This window comes from Coloeus monedula (assembly GCF_965178545.1).
Source record: "Coloeus monedula genome assembly, chromosome: 3".
Taxonomy (NCBI): Eukaryota; Metazoa; Chordata; class Aves; order Passeriformes; family Corvidae; genus Coloeus; species Coloeus monedula.
Genome location: NC_138783.1, coordinates 44,880,171 through 44,903,744, shown reverse-complemented (window position 1 = coordinate 44,903,744; position 23,574 = coordinate 44,880,171). Strand labels below are relative to the sequence as shown.

The window sequence follows — 23,574 nt, the reverse complement described above, 5'->3', positions numbered from 1 at the left end:
TTCTCCTTTCACACAGAACCATTATAAAATAACTCTGTTTCAAGAATGCAAATAGCATTTCATGTTTCCACTCACTGATTTATAATCTGCAACTATTTAAAAAACCCCCCAAACCTACTGCACAACATCTAAAATGAACTTCGGAAAACTGATTGAGACTAAACCCAATGCAGCAAGCACACAACACATGTCCCAACTAAAACAAAACCCCCAGACCCAAGAAGCCAGTATTAATCCAGATCTGTTTTCTGATAGAATTCACCTCTGATCTACAGCAAAAATTTACAGAAATTACTAATGTAGCAGTGGAAGTGAGGGTGAGGCAGAGGAGAGATGGAAGTAGGAGGAGTGCTGCTCTTCTCAGCAGTGTCAATCTAAATCACCTGTAAAACAACTTTAATGACAATTGGCTGCATGCTGTTTGTGACAAACTATGCTAAGATACGAGGGACTGGGAATGTTTCATTTAAACAGGAGCAGAATTTATGACAACAAAATGTCAGTATTTGGTTAAAGTGATTAAAATATATCATCAATGTATATTTGTTTTCCTGGACATTTATGGGTGTCAAGTTATTTTAAAAGCTGATTTTAAAAGAATGATAAACGTTGTGTAAATGAGTACACTGCACAGAGCACTGACCTCTTTAAATAGCATATGAGCTCCTCAGCATGTCACGGGGCTCTCTAGGGTTTCAGAGCCCATCAGTGGTAAATAAGTCTTGAGTGCAAGCTAGCTGGTCTTATGACTGGGTGGGTTCAGACAGAACAAAGCCAAAAACAATGCCCCCATTAAACTTATTTGAAGCACAATGCACTGTTTAGTTTTCTCTGAAAGGCATGCAGAGGGTATACTTCAAAACTACTCTGAGAACTTAATCAACCTTAGGCAGCTCTTCATTTGGCTTAGAATTGCATTGCTGCTCCAAGCCAAACAAATGCAGACACACTGCTAATGCTACAGCAGCTAGTGTGAGGAGAACATACGCTTGCAAAACAAAACATTCAACTCATCAATTTTTTTCTCCAAGGAATGTCTGGATCCCAGTACACCGTGTCCATATCTCTTCCAGAGGGTTTGTATCAGTGTCATGGGTAGAGACTTTTACTCTATTTATATTTCTGAAAAGTCTACTTGATGATGTAGATTTTCCAGAGTGACCTAAGGCCAAGTAATTTTATTTGTGAGATAACTGGACAGAGCTGACACTCTAGAATACTTGGCCCCTCTAAATTCATCCTGGACCTGCAGGATGAGGCAGAAGAAATCAGAAACTACTTGTTCAAAGGTAATGTGAAAGGAATGCAGTTCTTGTGCTTTGCAAAAACATCTGATGTTAAACTTCCCTCTCTGTTGGAGAGGCCATTTGGAACAAAAATGCCTTTTCTCTATCTCAATGAGAGTTCCACATAGACTGCAAATTCTGATTAAGCTTCTATCCTTCTATAAATAAACAACACCTACACTAAGGACTGCAAAAAAAAAAAAAAAAAAAAAAAAGGAAAGCAGATACTGTTTGAAGTACTCGTGTTAATTTCCTAATTCACATTTTTCTGCCCTATATATGTGCAAATGGGGAAACATTTATTAGAACATTTTCTTTAGACTAAACCCAAATAACTTAATTACCCAATAGGTCCTTCTGGCTTTAAAATTATTGGTAAAATTGTGCCAAAGCCTTTACAAGGTCAATAAAAAAACCCCTTTGCATCAAGCCTGCAGAAAGATTCTGCTGTAGTGCAGAAAGAGAATAAATTAAGAGACAGTGACAATGCAGGAGAAATGTTTAAATGGCACTGACATCAGCACTTCACAATCTGATATAAGGTTATGGTTGGATTAATTTATCAAGGGCTAGGTTGAGAGGAGATGATTAGGATAAGGTTTCAGATTAAAAAAAACAACTCCAAAAAAATATTACCCTGAGGTAGTTTTAGGCTGAGATTGAAAGCATGTTAGCTACACTGCATTTAAGGAATATGTTTATTTTCTTACTCTCTGACCTATTTGATTTTCAATGTATGCACTGTTTCTTCAGTGCAGTAAAAAGGAAATCAGATGGCCAGCTACTGTGGAATAACATAAATTATTAGGTAAAAAATAAGAAGTACTTAGTCAAGGAGAGAGAGCAACATAATCCATTTGAATTTGGGGTTTCATTAAAACCTGGAAAATCAACACCATGAGACACAATTTTACCTATGTCTACACCTGATGGAACTGGCAACTCTGTAATGGTAGTTATGCGCATTTATGTCAGGTAGATAACAGATCAAAGGGCACGTCAGGTCATTATATACCTATATATTGTGGCTCTTGGTTTTGGTTGGGTTTTTGTGCATTAGCAGTGCTTCTAGCATAAAAGTACTCTCTGCTCACACACACACACACACACACACACACACAAAATGGGATAATGCAGTCTCAGTCACAGCCAGCATGGGTTCATGAGGGGAAAGTCCTGCTTGACAAATTTAATTTCTTTTTATGACAAGGTAACCCACCTAGTTGATCGAAGGAAGCCAGCTGATGTAATGTTTTTGGATTTCAGCAAAGCTTTCAAAATTGTCTCTCACAGTGTTCTCTGGCTGAGGGAGGGGATTGTGCCTGCTCTGCTTTTTTTTTTCAAGGTGTGGTCTTACCTTGAGTTCCATGTGCAGTTTTGGGCGCCACAATATAAGAAAGACATTAAACTATTAGAGAGCATCCAAAGGAGGGCCACAAGGATGGTGAAGGGCCTTGTAGAGAAGCCGTATGAGAAGCAGCTAAGGTCACTTGGTGTGTTCAGCCTGGAGAAGAGAAGACTGAGGGGAGACCTCATTGCAGTCTGCAGCTTCCTCATGAGGGGAAGAGGAGGGGCAGGCACTGATCTCTTGTCTGTGGTGCCCAGTGACAGGACCTGAGGGAATGGCCTGAAGCTGTGTCAGGGGAGGTTTAGGCTGGGTATTAGAAAAAGGTTCTTCACCCAGAGGGTGGTTGGGCACTGGAACAGGTTCCCCAAGGAAGTGGTCACAGCAGCAGCCTGACAGAGTTCAAGAAGCATTTGGTCAAGGCGCTCAGGCACAGGGTGTGACTGTTGGGCATGGTCCTGATGAAACACAGGCCTCACTTGACGTAAGTGACATAAGCACTTCAGCATAGGTATGAATTAGCAAAAGATTTAAGCGTGACTGCTGTGTCTGACTGTAACCATGTTTGCAAGCAGGGAGCTAGCCCTAGCAGGCTCAAGTGGTAAGAAGGGAGAGGCATGTTAGCTGTCACAAAAGGCTGGAACAATGCAAAGTCATAGGGTTTGTTTTAATAGATAGAAAATAGAAGAATGTAATCAATAAAGTACAGTTATAGAAAAGCATAACAGCAGTTAGGTGAATGTGAGGAATATGTTAGATAGGAACTATGTACTGTGTTTGTAGGCCTAGGATAAAGAAACCACAACTTATGTGCGCTCCAACCCTTAAAACTGTAGCTTTTAGATAAGCAAACAAACAAGAGCAGATGCCAGAATTGTAAAGTATAAAAGCCTGTGTAAAATGAACCACAGTGAGACATGCACAGGTGCTAACCCCTGCAGGTTCTCTGGGCACCAAAAAATGTAGATACTAGCCCCCTTTTTCCTATTTCCCTGGAGAATAAAAATTCTAAAGGAATTTTAGCAGTGTTTGGCTTTACTGGTTTTGAATGTCAAAATTTCCAAAATTCAAAATCAGAATTTGTATTTGAATTAAAACTATTATATTTAATGTGTGTGTTCAGAATTGATTAACTGCTAATAAACACTTTTATAATTGGAATACTGTGTTGTTGCAGCATCTAATAAGAAAGTTATGCAAAGTGTAACTGTTGACAATTTTCGCTGGTTTAATTCTTATAATTTTATGTTGCTGGAGATCTGTAAGGTCCCAAGAGCCTCAAAAGGATTTCACACAAGCACTCAAGCTTGTACTTCATGATCAACCAACAAAGTCAACACCTCTGCCAGTAATGGATTCTATTTTTAGCACATGGAGGGAGCAAAAAAAAAAAAAAAAATTTATCACCCAACAATAGATCATCAATAATCTGTAGTCGTGTAAGACCATAAATGTGCAAGTAAATTGGAGAAAACCCCAAATCCCTCTACTAGTATTTTCTTACTAAAGATGTCAAAGGGACTGAATGTGATGCTGTGGTTTAGAAAGCCACAAGTACAAATCCTTCTGTATTCTAGCACATTACCTCATCACTGTTAATGCAGAATCCAGTCTGAGGACTACCCTTCAGACAGTGTATTTTTAACTTGCTAAACCAAAGTCCAGGAAAAATGGTGGGAATATAGCAGAAAGAGGCCTACGGGAGTAGAGAAACAAACAGCGAAAATGAAAACTAGTAGTAGGCACCTGAAAAGGCTGTCCTGGCCTCATACAACCCAGAGCTCGGTGTTGTACCTGCCCACAAGAGCTGCAGGGCCAGGCCACAGCCGGCGACGCTCCCCAAGACTTTGGAGCGTGATGCTCTATCGCCTTCTGGAGTTCAGAGGAAAACACTGATTTCGCTCAGTAAGAGCACGCCTAAAGCACAAAACGTCAGAAAGCCTGGGGGTGCCCATTTATCTTTGCGTTCCTCCCGCCAAGCTGCTATTTAAAGTTTAAAAGGGTGTGAGTAGCCGCAGCTTAAGCACGCTGGAAGCCCTCAGCCTCGCCCCAGCAGCAGAGCGGCGCCCACCCACGAGATCTCTGCAAAAGACCAACAGCGGGGAGGCCCCGGGACCCACCCCGGGCTGCGGGGCGCCTTCGGGAGCCAGGAGCAATCCCGGCTCCAGAGCAGATCCCGCCGCCGCTTCCCGCCCGGACAGCCCCGGCACGAACCACGGCACAGCCGCCCCTGTGGATGCCCGTCAACGGCCTTCCGCCGCAGAGGCTCTTGGGAGCTGTAGTCCTACTCCGCCGCATTCCCCGGCTAGCTGCGAGGCGGTCTGACGGCTATCGAACTACAGCTCCCAGCATGCAGAGCGCCGGGGCGGTGCGCGCCTGTGGCGCCGGGAGGCTGTGCGATGGCGGCAGGTTTGTAATAGAAGGAGAAGGCTGTGGAAGTCGGAGCCGGGCGCGGCTGAGGGAGCAGCCTGAGGAGTGGGGCCGGGGCTGATGCCTCGCTATGTGCGAGGGCCCGCGGGTCGGAGCTGTCGTGCTGCGAGTGCTTCGGGACCGGGGGAGCGCTTGGGGCGTGCTCTGTGAGGGCGGTGTCCGTGTGGGTGAGGGAAGGAGGGCTCTGGGCCCGACGCCTCGGCTGGGCTGAGGAGCGTGGCTGTGCTCGTTTCCCCACGGTCGACATTTGTGGGGATCCGTTTGTCCCTCCTCCCCTTCCCAGATCCCTGCTGGGTGTTCCGGTTGGCACGAAAGTGCTGCTGCCGTAAATTTCATGGGGAGGTTTAGACTGGCAGGCGGCCTCCAGAGGGTCTCCGAAAGGTGACGGGTAAAACAGACCGCGAACCTTGAATTTGCCTCTCAGGGGAATCTGCACCTCGCTGGGAAACTTCGCCTAGCGTCTCAAAACAGAAGGCAGCCGGAAAACATTTCTATAATGTAATTTCGCTGTTTCTCCCCGTCGCGGTTTCAAACTCTGGTTGGAAGCATAAGCCTTTTTACTGCGGGAAAATTAAGAGAGAGCTGGCATGAACTGATTTCTTGGGAATGAGGAAGCTTTAAGAAGTTATTTCCTGATCAGCAGGACTGTTGAACCGGAGCTGCTGTGGTTGTCTGTCCTTGGTCCCCTGGCCCCTTCTCTCCTCTGTATTCCCCCTGACACACCTCATGCACAGGCAGAGAGGTACTTGCCCTGGGATTAATTTGAGGAAGCTGTGTGGTCCGGCTCCTGCTGCCGCACTGTCATCAGCAGCAGTTTTGTCTCTTTTTCTTCCTAAGTGAGGCAATCACTTTGGATCTCCTTCCTACATGAATTCTTTCATGGTTTATGGCACTTGTAGGATTTGATGCAGTATTTAAACTTTCCCTTGGATGGATTTCAAAGAAGCTTTTTGGGAGAAGGAAGATGACAGGCAGCACAGTTGTGGAGTTTCTGTGAGGAACTAAGGAAGACATGAAAATGATAAGCATTGCATTGAAATATGTACAGTAAAATGTTTGTATTTAGATGGACATATCTGAAACTTTGCATTAATATGAAGGTCATGTGATGGAGATCTCTCAGCTCATCAAATCACGTTTTTGTTGCAAGTGTTTAAAAAAATTCTGAATCCTTCTCAGTACTACTGAAGAAAATATTATGTACAGCTTTATGATATTTGAGATGATATTAACTGCACTCAAATAAATAAGACAATTAAGAAATGGATTATGTTGATTTTCTGCACAGAAAGTGTTTGTTTCTTGTTGTCCAAATTGTTTCTGTTGATTGTGGCTTATTTTTATAAATGCACTAGGTTGGTCGTAAGAGAGTAACTTTCTTTTGCTGGGAATCTGTTATTGTAGATTTCTTATTTCATTTATCTGCTTAATTTCTAGGTGCTAGAAGTAGATAGATAACTGTCCACACCAACTGCCTGAAGCTTTGAAAGTTATACCGTCTTAACCCTACAGGACGTAAGATTGTTGTGTTAATGCTGACCAGCAAAGAAATTGGAATACAATTTGCAAGATGCCAACTGTTGAAAATCTGAGTGGTGAGCAAAACTTCAGTGCACGTTGGATATTCGATAGTTCCCGTGCTGGAGTCATATTAGATGCTAGTTTTACTGGTTTGAACTTCAAGAACGAAAATTTGTTACCTGGACCTGAAAACATCACAGCTTTACCTGAAGAAGTGTTGCATCTTTCAGACAGCTGTTCTGTAAGTGATGACTCCCTGTGTGAAGAGTCTGGCAGCCCTCAGACACTTCAGCAATGTACCACTGGAACACTTTTTCCAGCAGCAGCTGGAAATGTAGAAAGCTCTAAACCAGACGTAGTCCATGGTGAAGTGGATGGTCAGAAAAAATCCAATCACAGTGATCCACTCTTGCAAAAGCTTGAACAGGTAATAGTTCTAGAATTCCTTCACATGAATCCATTAAGATTTATCTTGTTCTTGCATTTGATTTGTCATGCCTGCAAGTAAGCAAACTCCTTGTAACGTATAGGCCACAGCAAGCTTAAAGAGCAAATCCTAAATTACAGTTACATAAACGTTGGTGTCCTCCTCATGATGTGAATTTACTGAGAGTCTAACTATTGTTGTTTGCAGGTGGCACAAGTTCCAGTTTAAAATGAAATTGTTCTCAAAATCATTTTACCTGGAAGGGTGCACACAATTTTACAATGTTTCTTTGCTTGAGGCTGTGGAAATGGGGTGCTGGTCACTACAGTGACCACTGGCATTCACAACACAGTGGAGTTGAATGTTCTTGTATCTATAGGAACATCTTTTGTTAGTTCTCAAAGTAGGTGTGACCATTCACATACCTGGATCCGTTTAGATGAAGAGAGATGTTACTGTTGAATCTGGTAAAGTGTCCAAGTCATCAGGACAAAAAGGCCTGGAATTGTAATGCTGTTATGTTACTTACTGTTTTTTTTCTAATGCAAGTGTGTCAGTCAATCCACTGTAAGTGGCTGTGTGTTCACTAGTAGCTGTTCCCAATTACTGGATAAAAATTGTGTTAGCTGAAAGTGTTCAGCAGCACTTTAACAGACCTTGCTCTTAAGGACTAAGAAGTCCTTGCCTGCTCTGCCAGCAGCTACATCAGCATAAATCCCCATGTCTGTTCACTTGAGCGGAGAGAGGGAATGCGTTTGTCTCCAGACTAGAATTCCACGAATTTCCAGGTGCTATGAAAGTTTTCTCCTGTATTTTACATGATAGGAGAATGCTTACCCACTTTTAAAATATTGTCAGTAGTATCAATCAGTGGCTAAATAAATATTAGCTAGTTTATTGGTATCTTAAGAGGAATTATTAAGTGTTCTTAGGAATTTATTGACAGTCTGTAACAAAATAATTCTGTGGTATGTTCTAAATAAATCTAGCCTCTAATACATTTATTTTTTTGTTTGAAAAGCTGAAGGAATTGCAACAACAGAAACAGGAGCAGTTAAAGAAACAACAGATGGAACAACTTCAAAGGCTAATGGAAGAGCAGCAGAAGCTACTTATCATGGTGTCTGGCCAGCCAGCAGCTCATGGTGAGTTGATAAAGAAAGCACATGATGTACTTTCTATAAACTGAAAAATTTGATCTCATTTTCCAGTTAAAATCTGAAAGTGTCTTTTGTGTTCTTCATTTTAAGATTACTTGATTAGTCAAAGATAAATGCTGCATTGCTTCAGTGCCTGAAAGTTGAGTGCTACTGAAGAAGGAATACTGTCCTGTTTTTATAAAATGCCAACTGTAATTGTGACTTGATCAATAAGTGCTATGATGGGAGCTCTTGCTTCAAAGTACATGTATTAAAGTGTAAAACAATTATTTTCCTTTCTGATTAGCTGCTTCTCACAGTACTTTTGACTGCTTTAAGCTTTCAGTGTAGCCAGATGAAGTGGTCCCTCCTTGTTTGTGCTGACACATACCACATTCAGATGATGAACTGAACTAGAATGGGGAGCTGATCTGATTTAAAAACAAAGACCTGTAACCTGTATCAGTTTTCCAGTCTTGTTTGCTGGGTGCAAGGAGAGGGGACAGCTCTTGGCTGGGAAAAGCTTTTAGAGTTGAGCCAGGGGTACTTTCTGCTCTTGGCAGTGTTGGTCCAACCTGACTGAAATGATTGTCTTTCTTTCACTTTGTCTACCTGAGAAGATTGAATTAGGGCTTATTTTAGGAGAAGAAAATCAAGATTGCCTAATCACTTGTTCTTGAGCAGTAACATAAGGATGGAGGCTGGGTGATCAATCTTGCCTGTCAGTGCCATTTCTTTTCTCCTGTGGAGCAGTATTTTTGTAATAGAAATACAATGACACAACCATTTTGTTCCTTCTCATTTCAAGGTTATACTGTAATGGCTGAAAGTCAAAAGCTAAGACCTGGGCATTCAGCAGGCTTAGCTACTTCACCTCAATTGCCATCATCTGGATATCAGAATATCTTTGAAGATGGAGCTCGTGCTCCAATTGTTTCTTCCCATACACAAGACAACGATTCTTTACAAAAGCTGAACAACAGAGAATGCACCTCATCTTTGAAGAACAGTCTTTCAGAAGTGTCTGCTTGTGAAAAGCAAGGTCTGTATGTGCCTCTGAAAAGGCCTAATTGTTTGAAAAACAAGGAAGACAAATATGTTACTACTTAGTCATTTACAGAAAGATAACTTGATGTGTGGTACTTTTTCCTCCCTTGTTACTGAGAAAGAATTTCTGCTACTTATTTTGAAGGTTTTATGATTTTTTGTTGGTTTACTTGGTATGTTGGTTGGTTTACTGACAGCTTACAGACCTCGGAGTGTTCCAGTTGTTGTCCATTTGAGTTTGGTTAAAATCAGCATGAGCCAAAAATCAAATTCTTCTCAATTTATGCATATATATGACGGAAACAGAAGCTTGATAAGAAAGCTTGTCAGTACAGCAGATGTCAAAATTTGTTCAGTTATTTTTTTAAGCCATGCATTAACAACAGCAAAGATGAACAATCAGAATGGATTATTTAAGGTCTGTGGAAATTTTTTAATGCGTAGTTGCATGTTCCTGTACAAAGAAAGTGCAAATTCAAATAAGAATTAATTTGGGGAAATCTTAAGGCTATTTTATGTACAAATTCACATCACATGGCCCTGAAACTCCCTTCTGGTTTTAATCTGACCTGAATGCTGCTTAAAGTATCTGCTGAGAACTGATTTGTTGTTGGGATGAAAAAACCCACCTCTCTTGCTTTCACAGGAAAAAACATGTGGTGTCCAGAAAAAAAGATGGAATTATTAATGGAGAGTGAACATAATCACATTGATCCTTTAGGTGTGGGAAGTGCAGATGTCTCTGAAAATTCCAGTGGAGGTGAACAGTTATGGACTAATACAGAGGAAAGGTAATTCAGACCATGATTATGCAGTTTTTATCAAATAACACGAGTTTGGTTGAATTCTGAGTCCTGATTGAAAGAGTCTGATACTCTGAATTTGTGCAATTTCTGAATGAAGGATTTGATTTTTTTAGGTACTGTGGAGACCTGTGGTAAGAGAGGCTCTTGCTTGGAATTGCTTGTGCTGTAAAAGATGAGATGTTGTGTGTTGGATGAAGAGGTGTGTGTGCAGCCTGGGGTAATGACAGCTCAGAAGCACCTTCCAGTATAGCTGGGTATATAAGCAGTTACGCTTGCTGTTCCTGGTTTGATTTATTACAACCTCCTATCCAGTGTTGTGTGCTGAAAGTAGTAACGTGAGGTAGGAGGACAAGGCTGTGACTTTAGTTTACTACCAGGAGTTATGATTATTTGAAATGTCCGAGGCCAGGTTGGACGGGGCTCTGAGCAGCCTGGGCTAGTGAAAGGTGTCTCTGCCCGTGGCAGGGGGATGTGGGTTGGAACAAGATGATCTTTAAAGTCGTTTCCAAACCACACCATTCTGTGGTTATAAGATTCTATGAAATGTCTGTATATGGCTAAGGCTAATCATAGTGCTTGTGGCTGAAGCCTTCTCATGTATGGCAAAAGATTTGTAGATGCAGTTGATAGAATGGCAGTAGTGGTTGGCTTTGTTTCAGAGCTCTGCCTTCTCTGATGGGTCATCACAGAAACAAGAAGTGCTTGTTGCAGGCTGTGGTGGGTTGAGCCCAGCCAGCAACTGAGCACCCACCCAGTTGCCTGCCCACTGTTCCCAGAGCAGAAAGCAAGAGGGTATCAGAGGAGGAAACTTGGGAGTTCAGGTAAAAACAGTTTAATAAGTAGAGGAAAGAGGGGAAAGGCCCCAGGTGATACACAGGCAGTCATGCTCTGTGTCCCACAAGCAGACCGGTGCCCACTTGGTCTCTGAGCAACAGCTGCTTTTGGAAGATGAAGCCCCCAGTTTTTACTGATGAACTTGATGTTGCATGGCATGGAATAGCCCTGGGGTCAGTTTGACTCAGTTGTTCTGGCTGTGTCTCCCCTGTCATCGGTCTTGCCCATCCCCAGCCTGCTTCCTGGGCTGGGCAGCAGCATGAAAAAGCAAAGAAAGCCTTGATGCTGTACAAGCAGGGTTTAGTAATAGCTGAAATATTATTATGTTACCGATGCTGTTGTAGTCACAAAGCCAAAACGGAGCCCTGAAAAAAGCTCACTCCATGCCAGCCAGACCCAGCAATCCTGTGAAGGAGGAGGAGTATCAAAGAGGGAGTCAGGGAACGTATAATCTCAGTAGCATTCCTGAGTGGAAAGGTGATACTGTTGGAATTGGCGGCGTGACTAAACTACGAGTGGAAGTTCGGTGATTTGTCCGAAAGAAAGGGTCATTAAGAAAAGCAGTGAAAGAAAAAGCAACAAAACTTGCATATTGTGTCTTTTATGTTAACTATTGCAGGGATTAGATAAACATGTAGTGTTAAAATGCATTTCTCAGATTACCTTAATGCCTAAAGCACCTCAGAATTTGCCATCTTTTATGCAATTACACCTTAGGACTTTGAATACCAGTGATGTTAAACATTGTTATTTTATACAGAATTTTAAGAGTTATTTTTGTAATTACTCTAGACCTATTAAAGCTGCAATACATGAGAAGAAACCGACTTTTGAAGAATTCTTGGAAGAACAGATACAACTAGAGGAACAGCGTCTGGAGCAACACCAGAAGTTACAGGTTATTTATTATTACATTAAAAATCTTCTTTATATATTGTACTGAGATGTGGTAGGTGCTTTAGAAGTGTACAAGGAAGATGCTAGCAGGGAAAGCTAACACTGAATGCAACATTTGCATTCTTAAAAATAATAAACCCCAAGTACTCCACTTACTTAAGTCTTCAGAAATCCAGTAGAAATGTACCATCTAAATTCCTACTCATATGTGGGATTTAACTGAAGAAATTTTCAAACTGTGTAAGGAGCTTTTTAACATTTTATGGTTTGCTTTTCTTTACTCATTTTCAGGAGACAAGTGGATCAGGTGTTCAAAAACCAGTGATCAAGAGACCCTTCCTGAAAAGAGGAGAAGGTTTAACAAGATTTACTAATGCCAAATCTAAAATGACAAAACTTGGAGAAAGCACCTCAAAACTTCAGCAAAGGGCTTCAGATGACAGAAATGTTATTAAAGTGGACAGATCCCAAATACAGAAGAAAACTGTGCCTCCTGGCAAAGAACTGGTTTCTGAAAATCCTTTCGCACCATGTAAAAAATACGACCGCCCCAATAAAGTAAAATGTTGTCCCATTCAGAAGACAGTGGTTCTTAAGAATCACAATGGAGAAAATATCTTGCCATTAGAAACAAGAATGCAATCAGGAAGAAATCATGTTGGACAGATGAGAGATTCTTACCCATCAGAAATTAACAACAAAATAGAAAATAAAGAGAACAGAGTAGAATTTGCTAAGTCTAACACTGGCAAAATCAAAACCAAATTGCCTGGCACAGAAAAGTCTCAGTTGTCTCAAGAACTGGCCAGTTCTAATCCTAAATGTCTGGCCTTTTCTAATCCTAAATGTCCCATAGGTCACCCTGTAAAAGATTCAGAGCTGTCTTTTGAACTTTCATTTCAGAATAAACTGGAGAACTGGGAAAAAGAAAAAGAAAAAGAGAACCTAGAATTAGACGAATTTTTGTTCCTAGAACAAGCTGCAGATGAAATATCTTTCTCAAGTAATTCCTCATTTGTGCAAAGGATCTTGGAACGAGACCAGCAAACTTTAAAAGGCCGTAGGATGTCATCTACTCCTATCAAGGCAAAGCAGCAGCAAGTCAAGGCGCTGGCCATCGAACTTACAAATGAGAGAAATAAAAGGGCAGGCTGTGTGGCACGGGAAAATATAAATGGTAGCCCAGTTATGCATACAGCCTCAAATTCAGGAACAGATTTTAGAATGAAGGATCCATTGAATAAAACAGATGGTCTGATATTCTCAGCTTCTTCCCTGAAAGCAGTGCCTGCTTTAAAAAGTAATCATTGGATTGTAAATGAAGATAAGAGTGAGGGCAATGATGGTACTTCTACAGATTCTGAGAGTGAATTTGAGGCCACATTAAAGCATGACAACAAAGATGCTAAGACAGCCTTTGTGAGCCACAGAGAAAGTGATCCAGAATGTTTTGATTGTGGAAGTTCTGTTACAGACATTAGCAAAGAGAGCAAAAATGGAGATGCTGACCTTGGCTTGTCAGACAAAGATTGCAGTGTACTGTCAAAGCAAAAGATTAGAAAAGCTATAGATGATCACAGAAGCATGTTGTGTATTAGTAGGAGTAAGTTTGAGTTTGATGATGAAAGAACATGGAGTGATCTTGATGAAAATTATGTTAGCAGTGATTTACCTGAAAAATATACTAAAATACCTTTGCAGATGGACTTTTCCTATAAGAATGATACTACTCTCCCAGATAAAGCAATAAAGAGAAAAGTTGCCTCAAAGAAAGGAGATGAAACGTCCAAAGAGTCTGCAGTGGACGTTGATTCAAATGGACCTCCTGTATCAAACTTGATGATGAAACTGTTTCCTTCACTGAAGCCAAAGCAGAAGGCAGGCTGCCATCCAGAGCGTGAAACCAAATCAAATGTGGAACCAGAGCTAGGAGGTGAGAGAACAGCAACTGGTAGGAAGTGGTGAAGAAGACATATCATACAAGTCTTCCCTACTAGTGCTTAAACTCCAACCTGAAATTACACCAAAGGGTTTAAGTACAGACTTCTGCTGCAAGAAATGGCCCTGTTCTCCCCCTACATCTCCTCTGGTTGCATGTCTGATGCCAGATCTAACAACTACACAGCTTGCAGCATGACTCTGATTGGTGAAAACTTCTTTTTAAAAATTTATTTATTCAATTGGCGTGGGTTTTTTTTTTTTCCTTCCCTCTGGAGGCTTCAGCTCATTGAAGTAACTTGATCTGGAGCTGCTTGATTGTTGTTTCTGAATGAAGGAAAATACCAAAGGCAAGCTGAAAATGAAGTGGTACCTTCCTTTCCACCACAGTGGATTTACACCACAGAAGAGTAATGCTATTCACTGCTAGGTTAACATTTTCCTCTTATGAAATACAAGGGAGTGGCAGACTTGTCTGTGTTTTCTGAGAGTAGTATAGTGTCTACAGAGTTCACGTGGAATATGGGAAATGGGGATTCATTTTTCTGCTTCGCCCAAGTTGATTTCGTCTGTATGGTTGCAGTCTGTGGAGGACTGCCTCTAAAACCCCCTGCTGCAGCTGTTGCACTTCTGCTGTGATTAAAATTGGAGTTGTTCAGTGAAAGCACGATGGCAAGACCTAGTATTTAAACCTTTTGTCCCTAAGGTTGTGATCTTGGTTTCAGACTCTGTTCCAATGCATGTTTTAGGATTTTGTTTAGGTTTTTGTGGTAAGCCAGTTGATGTAATCTTTTTGGATTTCAGTAAAGCCTTTGATTTCATCTCTCAGTGCCCGTCTGGACAGAATGTCCAGTATTCAGCTGGATAAACACATTGTGCAACTGGCTCACAGGTCAGGCACAGAGGATTACAGGGAATGGGGTGACATCAGACTAGAGATCTGTCACTAGTGGGGTTCCACAGGGCTCCATCTTAGGACCTGTGCTCTTCAGCATCTTCATAAATGACTTGGACACAGGACTGGAAGGAATACTAAGTTTGCCAACCATACTAAGTTGGGAGGAGCTGTTGACTCCCTTGAAATCAGGGAGGCCCTGCAGAGAGACCTGGACAAATCAGGGCTGGGCAATCGCCAACCAGATGAAGTTTAACAAGGACAGCTGCCAGATTCTGCACCTGGTATGGGGCAACCCTGGATATATGGACAGATGGGGAATGAGATGCTTGGAGAGCAGAGCTGTGGAAAGGGACCTGGGGGTCCTGGTCAGTGGCAAGTTGGACATGAGTCAGCAGTGCCCTGGCAGCCAGGAAGGCCAAGTGTGTCCTGGGGGCACCAGGCACAGCATCACCAGCCAGGCAAGGGAGGGGATTGTCCCACCCTGCTCTGCACTGGAGCGGCCTCACCTCGAGTGCTGGGGGCAGATTTGGGTGCCACAATGGAAGACAGACATTAAACTATTGGAGAGCATCCAAAGGAGGGCAACGAAGATGGGGAAGGGCCTTGAGGGGAAGCCATACAAGGAGTGGCTGAGGTCACTTGGTGTGTTCAGCCTGGAGAAGAGGAGGCTGAGGAGAGACCTCATTGCAGTTACAACTTCCTTGTGAGGGGAAGAGGAGGGGCAGGTGCTGATCTCTTGTCTGTGGTGCCCAGTGACAGGACCCAAGGGTGAAACACAGATCTCACTTAACATAAGCACCTTAGCATAAATACCAATTAACAGAAACTTAAATGTGACTGCTGCATCTAACTATAACCACTTCTGCAAGCAGGGAACTACCCCTTGTGGGCTCAAGTGGTAAGAAGGGAGAGGCATGTTAGCTGTCACAAAAGGCTGGAACAATGCAAAGTCATAGGGTTTGTTTTAATAGATAGAAAATAGAAGAATGTAATCAATAAAGTACAGTTATAGAAAAGCATAACAGCAGTTAGGTGAATGTGAGGAATATGTTAGATAGGAACTATGTACTGTGTTTGTAGGCCTAGGATAAAGAAACCACAACTTATGTGCGCTCCAACCCTTAAAACTGTAGCTTTTAGATAAGGAAACAAACAAGGGCAGATGCCAGAATTGTAAAGTATAAAAGCCTGTGTAAAATGAACCACAGTGAGACATGCACATGGAGGTGCTAATCCCTGCAGGTTCTCTGGACACCAATAAAGGTGTGCTTTACTTTACAGTACCTGCTGTGGAGTACATGCCTTTGAATCAAGGGAATGGCCTGAAGTTGAGTCAGGGAAGGTTTAGGCTGGATATTATAAAAAAGTTCTTCACCCAGAGGGTGGTTGGGCGCTGGAACAGACTCCCCAGGAAGTGGTCACTGCACCAGCCTGACAGAGTTCAAGGAGCATTTGGTCAATGCGTTCAGGCACCTGGTGTGACTCTTGGGGATATACTCTGCAGGGCCAGGAGTTGAACTCGATCCTTTTGGGTCCCTTCCAACTCAGGATATTCTGTGATTCATATGAAAGCTGCAGTTTGGAGAATTGATTGTGTAGGGTTGTCTAAAAATGGATGCTAAAAGTTTGCAGGAAGAGGGGTAGGGTTGGGGTGTTTTTTCCAGCATTTCAGAGTATTTAAGGATGAGCAATGCAACCACCAACACAGCAACATCAGTATTTAGTCTATTCTGTTGCATACTCAGACTCTGAAACCCTGGGGATTCTTAAGTAGTGACTGAACAGCAAACTGGGATGGAAGAAAAGCCCACAAAACCCCTCCCTATTGTCAGCCTCTGCAATAGATTTCCCATCAGGGATGGGTCTGAACAGACTTTGTTGTGACCAAAACTTGAAAAAACTTAAAACTATAAACTTTCCTGTTTCATATACCTTATACCATCATACCATCATACTGTATACATATAACTGGCACATATATATGGTATGTACCTATACATGTACTATATGCACTCATTATACCCTTATACCATCATTTTATTCTCTGGTTTGATGTGAAGCCCCTCACATTCCATTTCCAGATATAGCTTTAGTTCTACCAGGATGGAAGATGCATTCAGTACTTAAAAGTACTCCAAAAGTGATAGATCTTCTCTGTATTTGAAGTACTTGAGTAAACAGTGCAGAGCTTTTTAAAACATAACTTCTGTGTTATTTGGATAGTAGAAGTTCTTGGCAATATTACTACTGTCTAAAATAGTATTACTTGGTTTGTCTTTTTTTTTTTAACAATTTCTTAGGCTGGTGTGTGATAATTGTTTACTTCAGTCTTATGGATGCCATTTAGATAATGTGCCTGTGGCTGTGCTTTGACAGGAAACACTGTTCCATCCCAGCTACTGAGAGAGAGACTCGCTGAGTTGGAAACTGAAATTGAGAGATTCCGAGCTGAAAACACAACTCTGACTAAACTCCGTGAAGAAAGAGAGCACGCCTTGGCAAGTATCAGGTAATTTTCAATTGCAGCATTTTGCTGCATTGACTTACATGGTGTGTTGCAGACTCTCCTGAAGTCCAGTTACCAACAGCACAGGTAAACAATTCATGTGCTTCAGTTACAGTGGAGATAGGTCTAGAAACAAGTTGTTGCTCTGTAAGTTAAACTGTAATTATTACACAGAAACTGTAGTATTAAGAACCCTTGCCCAGTTAATATGATGTCCCTAAAGGCTGTGTCTGGGAGAACGTGTATGCTTTTGTTCTGAAGGGTAACACAATCCTAAACTGGCCTTGCAGAACTGGTCTTCATGCTAACATGATTGATGCTTTTGCTTTGGATTGTGTATTTGTGTGTACACACTGAGAATATTTTAATTTGAACTGGGGCATTTGTAAGTGGCATATAGAACAGAATAATTACCTCTGATGACTTAAATGGTGCACATCTGTTCCTACCACAGCCACTTTTGTTTTGTTTGGGAACAGCATTGTGTCTTTGGCTAATGTTTAATTTTTGATCGCCTATTAGCAGATTCTTTTCTCTGGTGCTTTTTGGTGTTCTAATGTTTTGAAGAACGTAGCAAGATTTTAACCAAAGTTTTTCTAAATTTGGGATAATGTTTGTGACTAGAAGATATAAAAATATAAATTGTTGGACTTCAAACACCCACTGTGTGACAATTCTTACTTGTTAAATAAGTAATACCATTTATATGTAAGTCTTCCTGGGGGGTAAGAGATGCTGAACTGCAATCTGTGACCACAAAATACTCAGTTTTCACTTTGTTTCTTAACATGGGATGTGAAGGGGATTTGGGCTAAAACAACAACTTTGTTTCATAATTGTAGGAAAGAAATTGCAGACTTTGAACAGAAGAAAGCCCAAGAACTGGCTGAAATAGAAGAATATAAAAAAAAGGAAATTAAAAAACTGCAAAAGGAGCGTAAAGTTTTTGAAAAATACACCACAGAGGCTAGAGCAATTCCAGATAAAAAAGAACGTGATGAAATTCAGGTATAAGAATGTATTATTATTCTTGTCCACATAGGAACATGTAAGTTCACTTAAAGGCAGTCAAAAGCTAAATTCTAATTTCGTTGAAAGATTACAAGTGATTTCAAGATGGGAACTGTTAGCAGACATGGGTTAGTGGTGAACTTGGCAGTGCTGGATTAACAGTTGGACTCCATGATCTTGAAGTTTTTTTCCAATCTGAATTATTCTAATTGAGGAAGGGAACTACAACCTTCACAAAGCTGTTTGTTGGTTTTAAGGCAAAAACTCATAATGAACAAATCTTTTTGTCACATTTCTGTACTAAAAATGTGACTTGTGACTGATAGAATGATCTTCAACTTGGAAACAAAATTACTGAAGTTAAAATACTAAGTTGTAAGTTTTTGTTCATGGTAGTGGATCAAAGTGCAAACTAGAACTCCACAAGGGTTTTATTGTGTCTATAACTCTTGTACAGTCTATGTAGTAATCTTTTACAATTTTCAAAGTTACATTCTATTATCACTTGTAGGTCTTTAGGTTGTCAGGGATGTAAGGAACCCAATCTGTTTGTTCCTTCATTGTCAGGATGTATGGTATATGAGGTGTATAAACAAGCCATATTAAACACCACACAGGGATTTCTCTATTCTGTCCCTATGAACTTTCCTTATTTCAGAAAACTGAATTGGCATTTGCTAAACTGTCTAGGCAGATTTATGTGTGTTTTGTGTGATTGTGTCCTCCCTGTTTTCCCGTGCCAAGATTTTTGAAGGGCCCTCCAGGGGTACCATTACTGATTTTGTATTTCTGTCCCAAGTGTGTTTGTAGTGGCCAATCTATGAAGTGTAAAGGATGCCAAGAAAGCAAGAAAAACAATTTTCCTGTGATTGGAGTAGAGCTTATAAAAATGGTAGTCTAAAGTAAATAATCACTCTTTCAGGGAGGAAAACTGTTCCTACCTTTCACCCCCTGCACTATTAAGCTGATCTGACTTTTTTGCCACTTGTGCCTTTTTTGCTTGTACTTGTATTTCTATTAGAAACTAAAATATATTTTAATATATTAAAAATGAAAACTCTTTATAAACATGCGTTTTTCTAAGGCTTTAAAACAGCAGATTGCAGAATTACAGGAAGATTTAAAACGAAAAGAGGCAAAATGGTCAACCACCCATCGACGCCTGAAAGATCAAATAGAGGCTTTAGTAAATGAGAATTTGGAGCTAAAAGAAGAAATCAAAATTATGGAGAAGTTTCGTCTAGAAGCCTGGAAAAAAGTAGAAGCTGCTGGAAGCAAGAAGAAAATAGAAAATTCTGGGATGACCCTAAATAGAGCAGAATCTGTAAGTTATTCATCTCGGTGCTTTAAATACATTTGTGTGAATACTTGTGAATTTTGTGTTACATACTTCGAGTGTAATAGCTACAATTTAGCTGTTTACTTTTAATGTACTGATTAGTACACTAGTGACAGACACAGAATTTTAATGTCACATTCTCTCCAAATGTCAATGCTCACAATGTGCAGCATCCCTTTTGTAGAGGAGCTCATCTTGGAAATTAAAAATGGTGCAATTATGAAAGAAAAATCATTGATGGGGTCTAACCTGTGAACCTTGGCACCTCCAGGATCAACCAGGCAAACCAGGCAGTTCATGATTGTCTAAAGCAGTTATATTAAGTTTTGAAACTGTAACTATTATTCTGGATTGCTTGCACCACATTAACATTCTAGAGTTGTTGGTAGTGAGGGAACAGATGGAGGAAGAGCTCCAAAGTGCAGCTTGGGCTACATCACACAAATCCTTCTGCTCACCAAGTCTCAAAATTGTATAGTTTGTGAAGAAAGCTTCCAGTAAATTTCATGTCATGTGGTGTATAAATTTTGTTGACTCTGTATGAACAGTTATGATTACATGTCACATGAATGGCAAATGCTTCCTTTCTTTTAGTGTCTTCCAAACAGAGGCCCAAAAAGTCGAACTGTATCTCCCCTTCTTCCAGTACAGAAGTGCAGCAAGATAAATGGCAAAAGTTATTCACAGGCAAAAGGTAAAAATACTTGTCTAGTCAGAGAATTCTGTTAAGTCTTTAAAATAAAATGAGTGTGAAGTTTTGCTTTGTGGAGCGCATCACTACCTCAAAAGGAGATAGAGTGGGAGCTGTCATGGACTTGAGCATATGGATAAATACCTCACAGGGTAGGATTCTGGAGAAAGCTGTGATGAGACCAGTTTTGGAGTGAAAATGCTTCTGGTCATACTTGATGGTCTGGAGCACAGCAGAACCTGCTTTCTGTAATCAAAACAGGTGTTCATCACTGGTGTTCTCCAAGCTACAGCTGTTGGTTAGATCATGGAATAATAGAAGGGTTTGGTTTGGAGGGGACCTCAAAGATCATCGAGTTCCAACCCCTCTGCCATGAGCAGGGACACCTTCCACTAGATGAGGGTGCTCAGAGCCCCATCCAGCCTGGCCTTGGACAGTTCCAGCAATGGAGCATCCACAGCTTCTCTGGGCAACCTGTTCCAGTGCCTCAGCCCCCTGACAGTGAAGAATTTCTTCCAAATGTCTAGATGACTGTGTTGATAGCATCAGAGCTGCTGTGTCTGTTCAGAACCTTCTGTTACCAGGATCTGTAATCATATGGGCAATGCTGTAGCAGGTGTTCGTTGTTCACAGTTAGGAGCAAAGGCTGTCTGCATTCCTAAGGGATAATCACATATGGAAAGTAACTGCAGGGTACTTTTTCGATACCTCTGACAGCTCACGCAACCATCATGTTATCTGTTAGAGGAGTGTGTTCCAGAATGGAAGGTGGTTTTATTTTGGTAATTTGATAGGAGAGACATGGAAAAATACGCTGATCAGTTCCTGTTAAAAGCTTATATTAATCTTCCTTTGTTCGTTTTAAGGTGTAACTAATAATGTTGTCTAAAATCCTAGGAGGGGAAAATCCTTTGTAAATCTACAGAGATGAAATAGGAGGGAAAGAGAATTAAATGCCTGTTGCAATGATTCTTCAGTTGTAGCTTCTTGCTGACACACAAAGCACTAGCAGTGATTGATTCTTTTCTTGGCATGTGCCTATTCTTTTAATAAATACCCTGCTTTCAGTTTCTACTGCAGTTAAGAAATGTAGGTGTCCTGTACAGCCTGACCTCCTATGTAATTGTAACATTTAAACCATACTTTAATTTCTCTGTCCAATTTAACTATTACATGTATCTCAGTAGGAAAACTTCCTAGAACACCTGCATCAGGACTTGCTTACGACAGAAACAACTCTGAGACAATGATAGCACCAGAAGATTCTTCTAAGACTTTTATGGTAGTAAGGCCTGTGTCTTGATTTTGTTTTCAAAGGGGGAGGAAAAAGCCTAAAATAGAAAAGTTAACGAGTATCTGGAGGGTGACTGATGTGGCTGTTGACTCGTCTTTTTATCTTTGTCTAGTAGTTGCATTATTCTTTGGCTCAGGAGAAAAGATACAGTAATAATCTCCTGCTCTTTTGAATTTTGCAAGATGTTTTACCTTTTGGGAGGGCTAAAGAAAGATGGATGTTCATATGCTCCATGGAGGGCAACTGTGCAAGGATCTTTTAAATAGTTCAGTTAAATCTTACATTAATTGCTGTAGGTTATACTTAGGCTTTAGAGAATGTGATTGTTTCATACCATGATGTGATGTCTTAAGAGAATTGAGCACCATGCTAAAGCACATCACTGAATTTCTCTTCAGTCCAGACTACAACTGACCACAGACAACCAATGATTGCTCAGTCTCCATCTCTTGTACCACTTGAATTATACTTGGAATTGCTTAAACCCCTGATTGTGTTTATGCCTTGCCGTACTCATCTTCCTTCTGGTGCTGCTCCTTGTTTCCTAAAGTATCTGTCAGCCTAGGGAAACAAGTGTATAAAGACAAAGCTTGATTTGAGTTTTTGCTTGTCGTCTCAGGACCCCTCTCCTAATGAAGCTCACATGTCACTATCATCTGCTCCTGCATATACAGGCAGTGAAGAGATACAGAGAGAAACTGCTTATCCTGATGGAAAGGTAAGATGAGAGCTTGGCACTCGGAAATTCTGGAAGACAGCTGTTGGGAAAGATGAGTGAGAATGTTGAGTGTGAGGGCTCGATAGTGACATCTCTCATGTTTTCATTAGGTTGAGAAGGTTTTGAAAAATGGCTGTCACCTTGTATTTTTCCCAAATGGAACATGGAAAAAAGTGGGTTCTGATGGGAAGACTGTAACTATAACCTTCTTCAATGGGGATGTGAAGCAGATTATGCCTGATCAAACAGTGGTAGGTATCCTACATGTGCATTTTTCAATAAATACTTATTTATCTGCATGTGTACACTCATTTAAAATTTCTCTCTAGTTACACTAAATCTGAACTGTTGTCTGCAGATTTATTACTATGCTGATGCCAAAACTACTCACACGACATACTCTGATGGCTTAGAGGTCTTGCAGTTTTCAAATGGACAAATAGGTAAAGAAATCATCCAACCCAACCATCAGAATTATTCCCCATGTATCTGTATTTATGTAATAAGCATATTGGCTCAAAATACATTTCAGAGAAGCATTATCCTGATGGCAAGAAGGAAATAACTTTCCCTGATCAAACAATTAAGAATTTATTTACGGATGGCCAAGAAGAAAGTATCTTTCCTGATGGCACCATTGTTCGTGTGCAGCGGTGAGCTTTTCCTTCTCAGCTCCCCTGGCCTGGGTGGGGGATGGGAACAGCTGGGGCTCAGTGACAGGGGCATTATATGGTGACAGATCCATTTCTACAGCTCCTGAAAGTTTGTTTCATTATACTGTGAACATATATTTACTGCTTGAGCTTTGAGTTTGGTTTTTCGTTTTTTTTGGAAGAGGCATAAAAACTGTGTATTGTCTTATACCCTAACCTAAGAGACTTCTCAGATTTGTACGTAATTACACAAGACATATCTAGGAAGGTGGTTGGCATGGGAAGCAGGTGTGAGTGACAGCTGATAACTGATAGTGCTCAAAATACCACATTTTAAACCTCCCTTGGACTCCAGCAGTGATAGATTTAGTGCAGATAAGGTGCAGTAGAGGCTCTGAAGTATAAAGAAGTCAGATCAATTTTGCAGAACCAGGTTTTTGAGTATGAACCAGCTGAGATATTTAACAGATTTTTCCACAAATACTGTTTTTTTTTTTTTTTTAAAGTCTTCCTTTATTTAGGCTTACATATTTGATATTTGTTATGAGACTAATCTTACACCAGTGCATAATCCTTTCTTGTTTTTTCCCTTTTAATGCAGAGATGGAAGCAAAACTATAGAGTTCAATAATGGCCAGAGAGAACTCCACACATCACAGTTCAAGAGACGGGAGTATCCAGATGGGACTGTCAAGACTGTGTACATGAATGGACAGCAGGAAACCAAGTATGTCTCTGGAAGAGTCAGAGTAAAGGACAAGGATGGTAATATTATCATGGACACGAAGGTGTAG

At 40.9% G+C, this 23,574-nt stretch overlaps 2 protein-coding genes across 2 annotated transcripts in view; one reads left to right on the top strand and one right to left on the bottom strand.

Annotated features, from left to right (window-relative positions):
* Nucleotides 1–4,929, bottom strand: part of PARP4 (poly(ADP-ribose) polymerase family member 4) — a gene marked incomplete at both ends in the record, with an annotated part of 17,127 nt that extends 12,198 nt beyond the window's left edge. The window contains 1 exon segment of the mRNA XM_082277812.1: nucleotides 4,752–4,929. Coding sequence (XP_082133938.1) covers nucleotides 4,752–4,929 — 178 coding nt within the window.
* On the top strand, nucleotides 4,929–23,574 carry CPAP (centrosome assembly and centriole elongation protein; the record flags this gene model as incomplete). The annotated part of the gene is made up of 17 exons (XM_082277810.1): nucleotides 4,929–5,040; nucleotides 6,499–7,009; nucleotides 8,031–8,154; nucleotides 8,957–9,190; nucleotides 9,842–9,986; nucleotides 11,628–11,733; nucleotides 12,024–13,665; nucleotides 16,945–17,077; nucleotides 17,917–18,082; nucleotides 19,170–19,409; nucleotides 20,019–20,118; nucleotides 21,300–21,400; nucleotides 22,029–22,127; nucleotides 22,238–22,378; nucleotides 22,486–22,570; nucleotides 22,660–22,780; nucleotides 23,382–23,574. The coding sequence occupies exons 2-17, from the start codon at nucleotides 6,632–6,634 to the stop codon at nucleotides 23,572–23,574; spliced, it is 4,008 nt and encodes a 1,335-aa protein (XP_082133936.1). The 5' UTR covers nucleotides 4,929–5,040; nucleotides 6,499–6,631.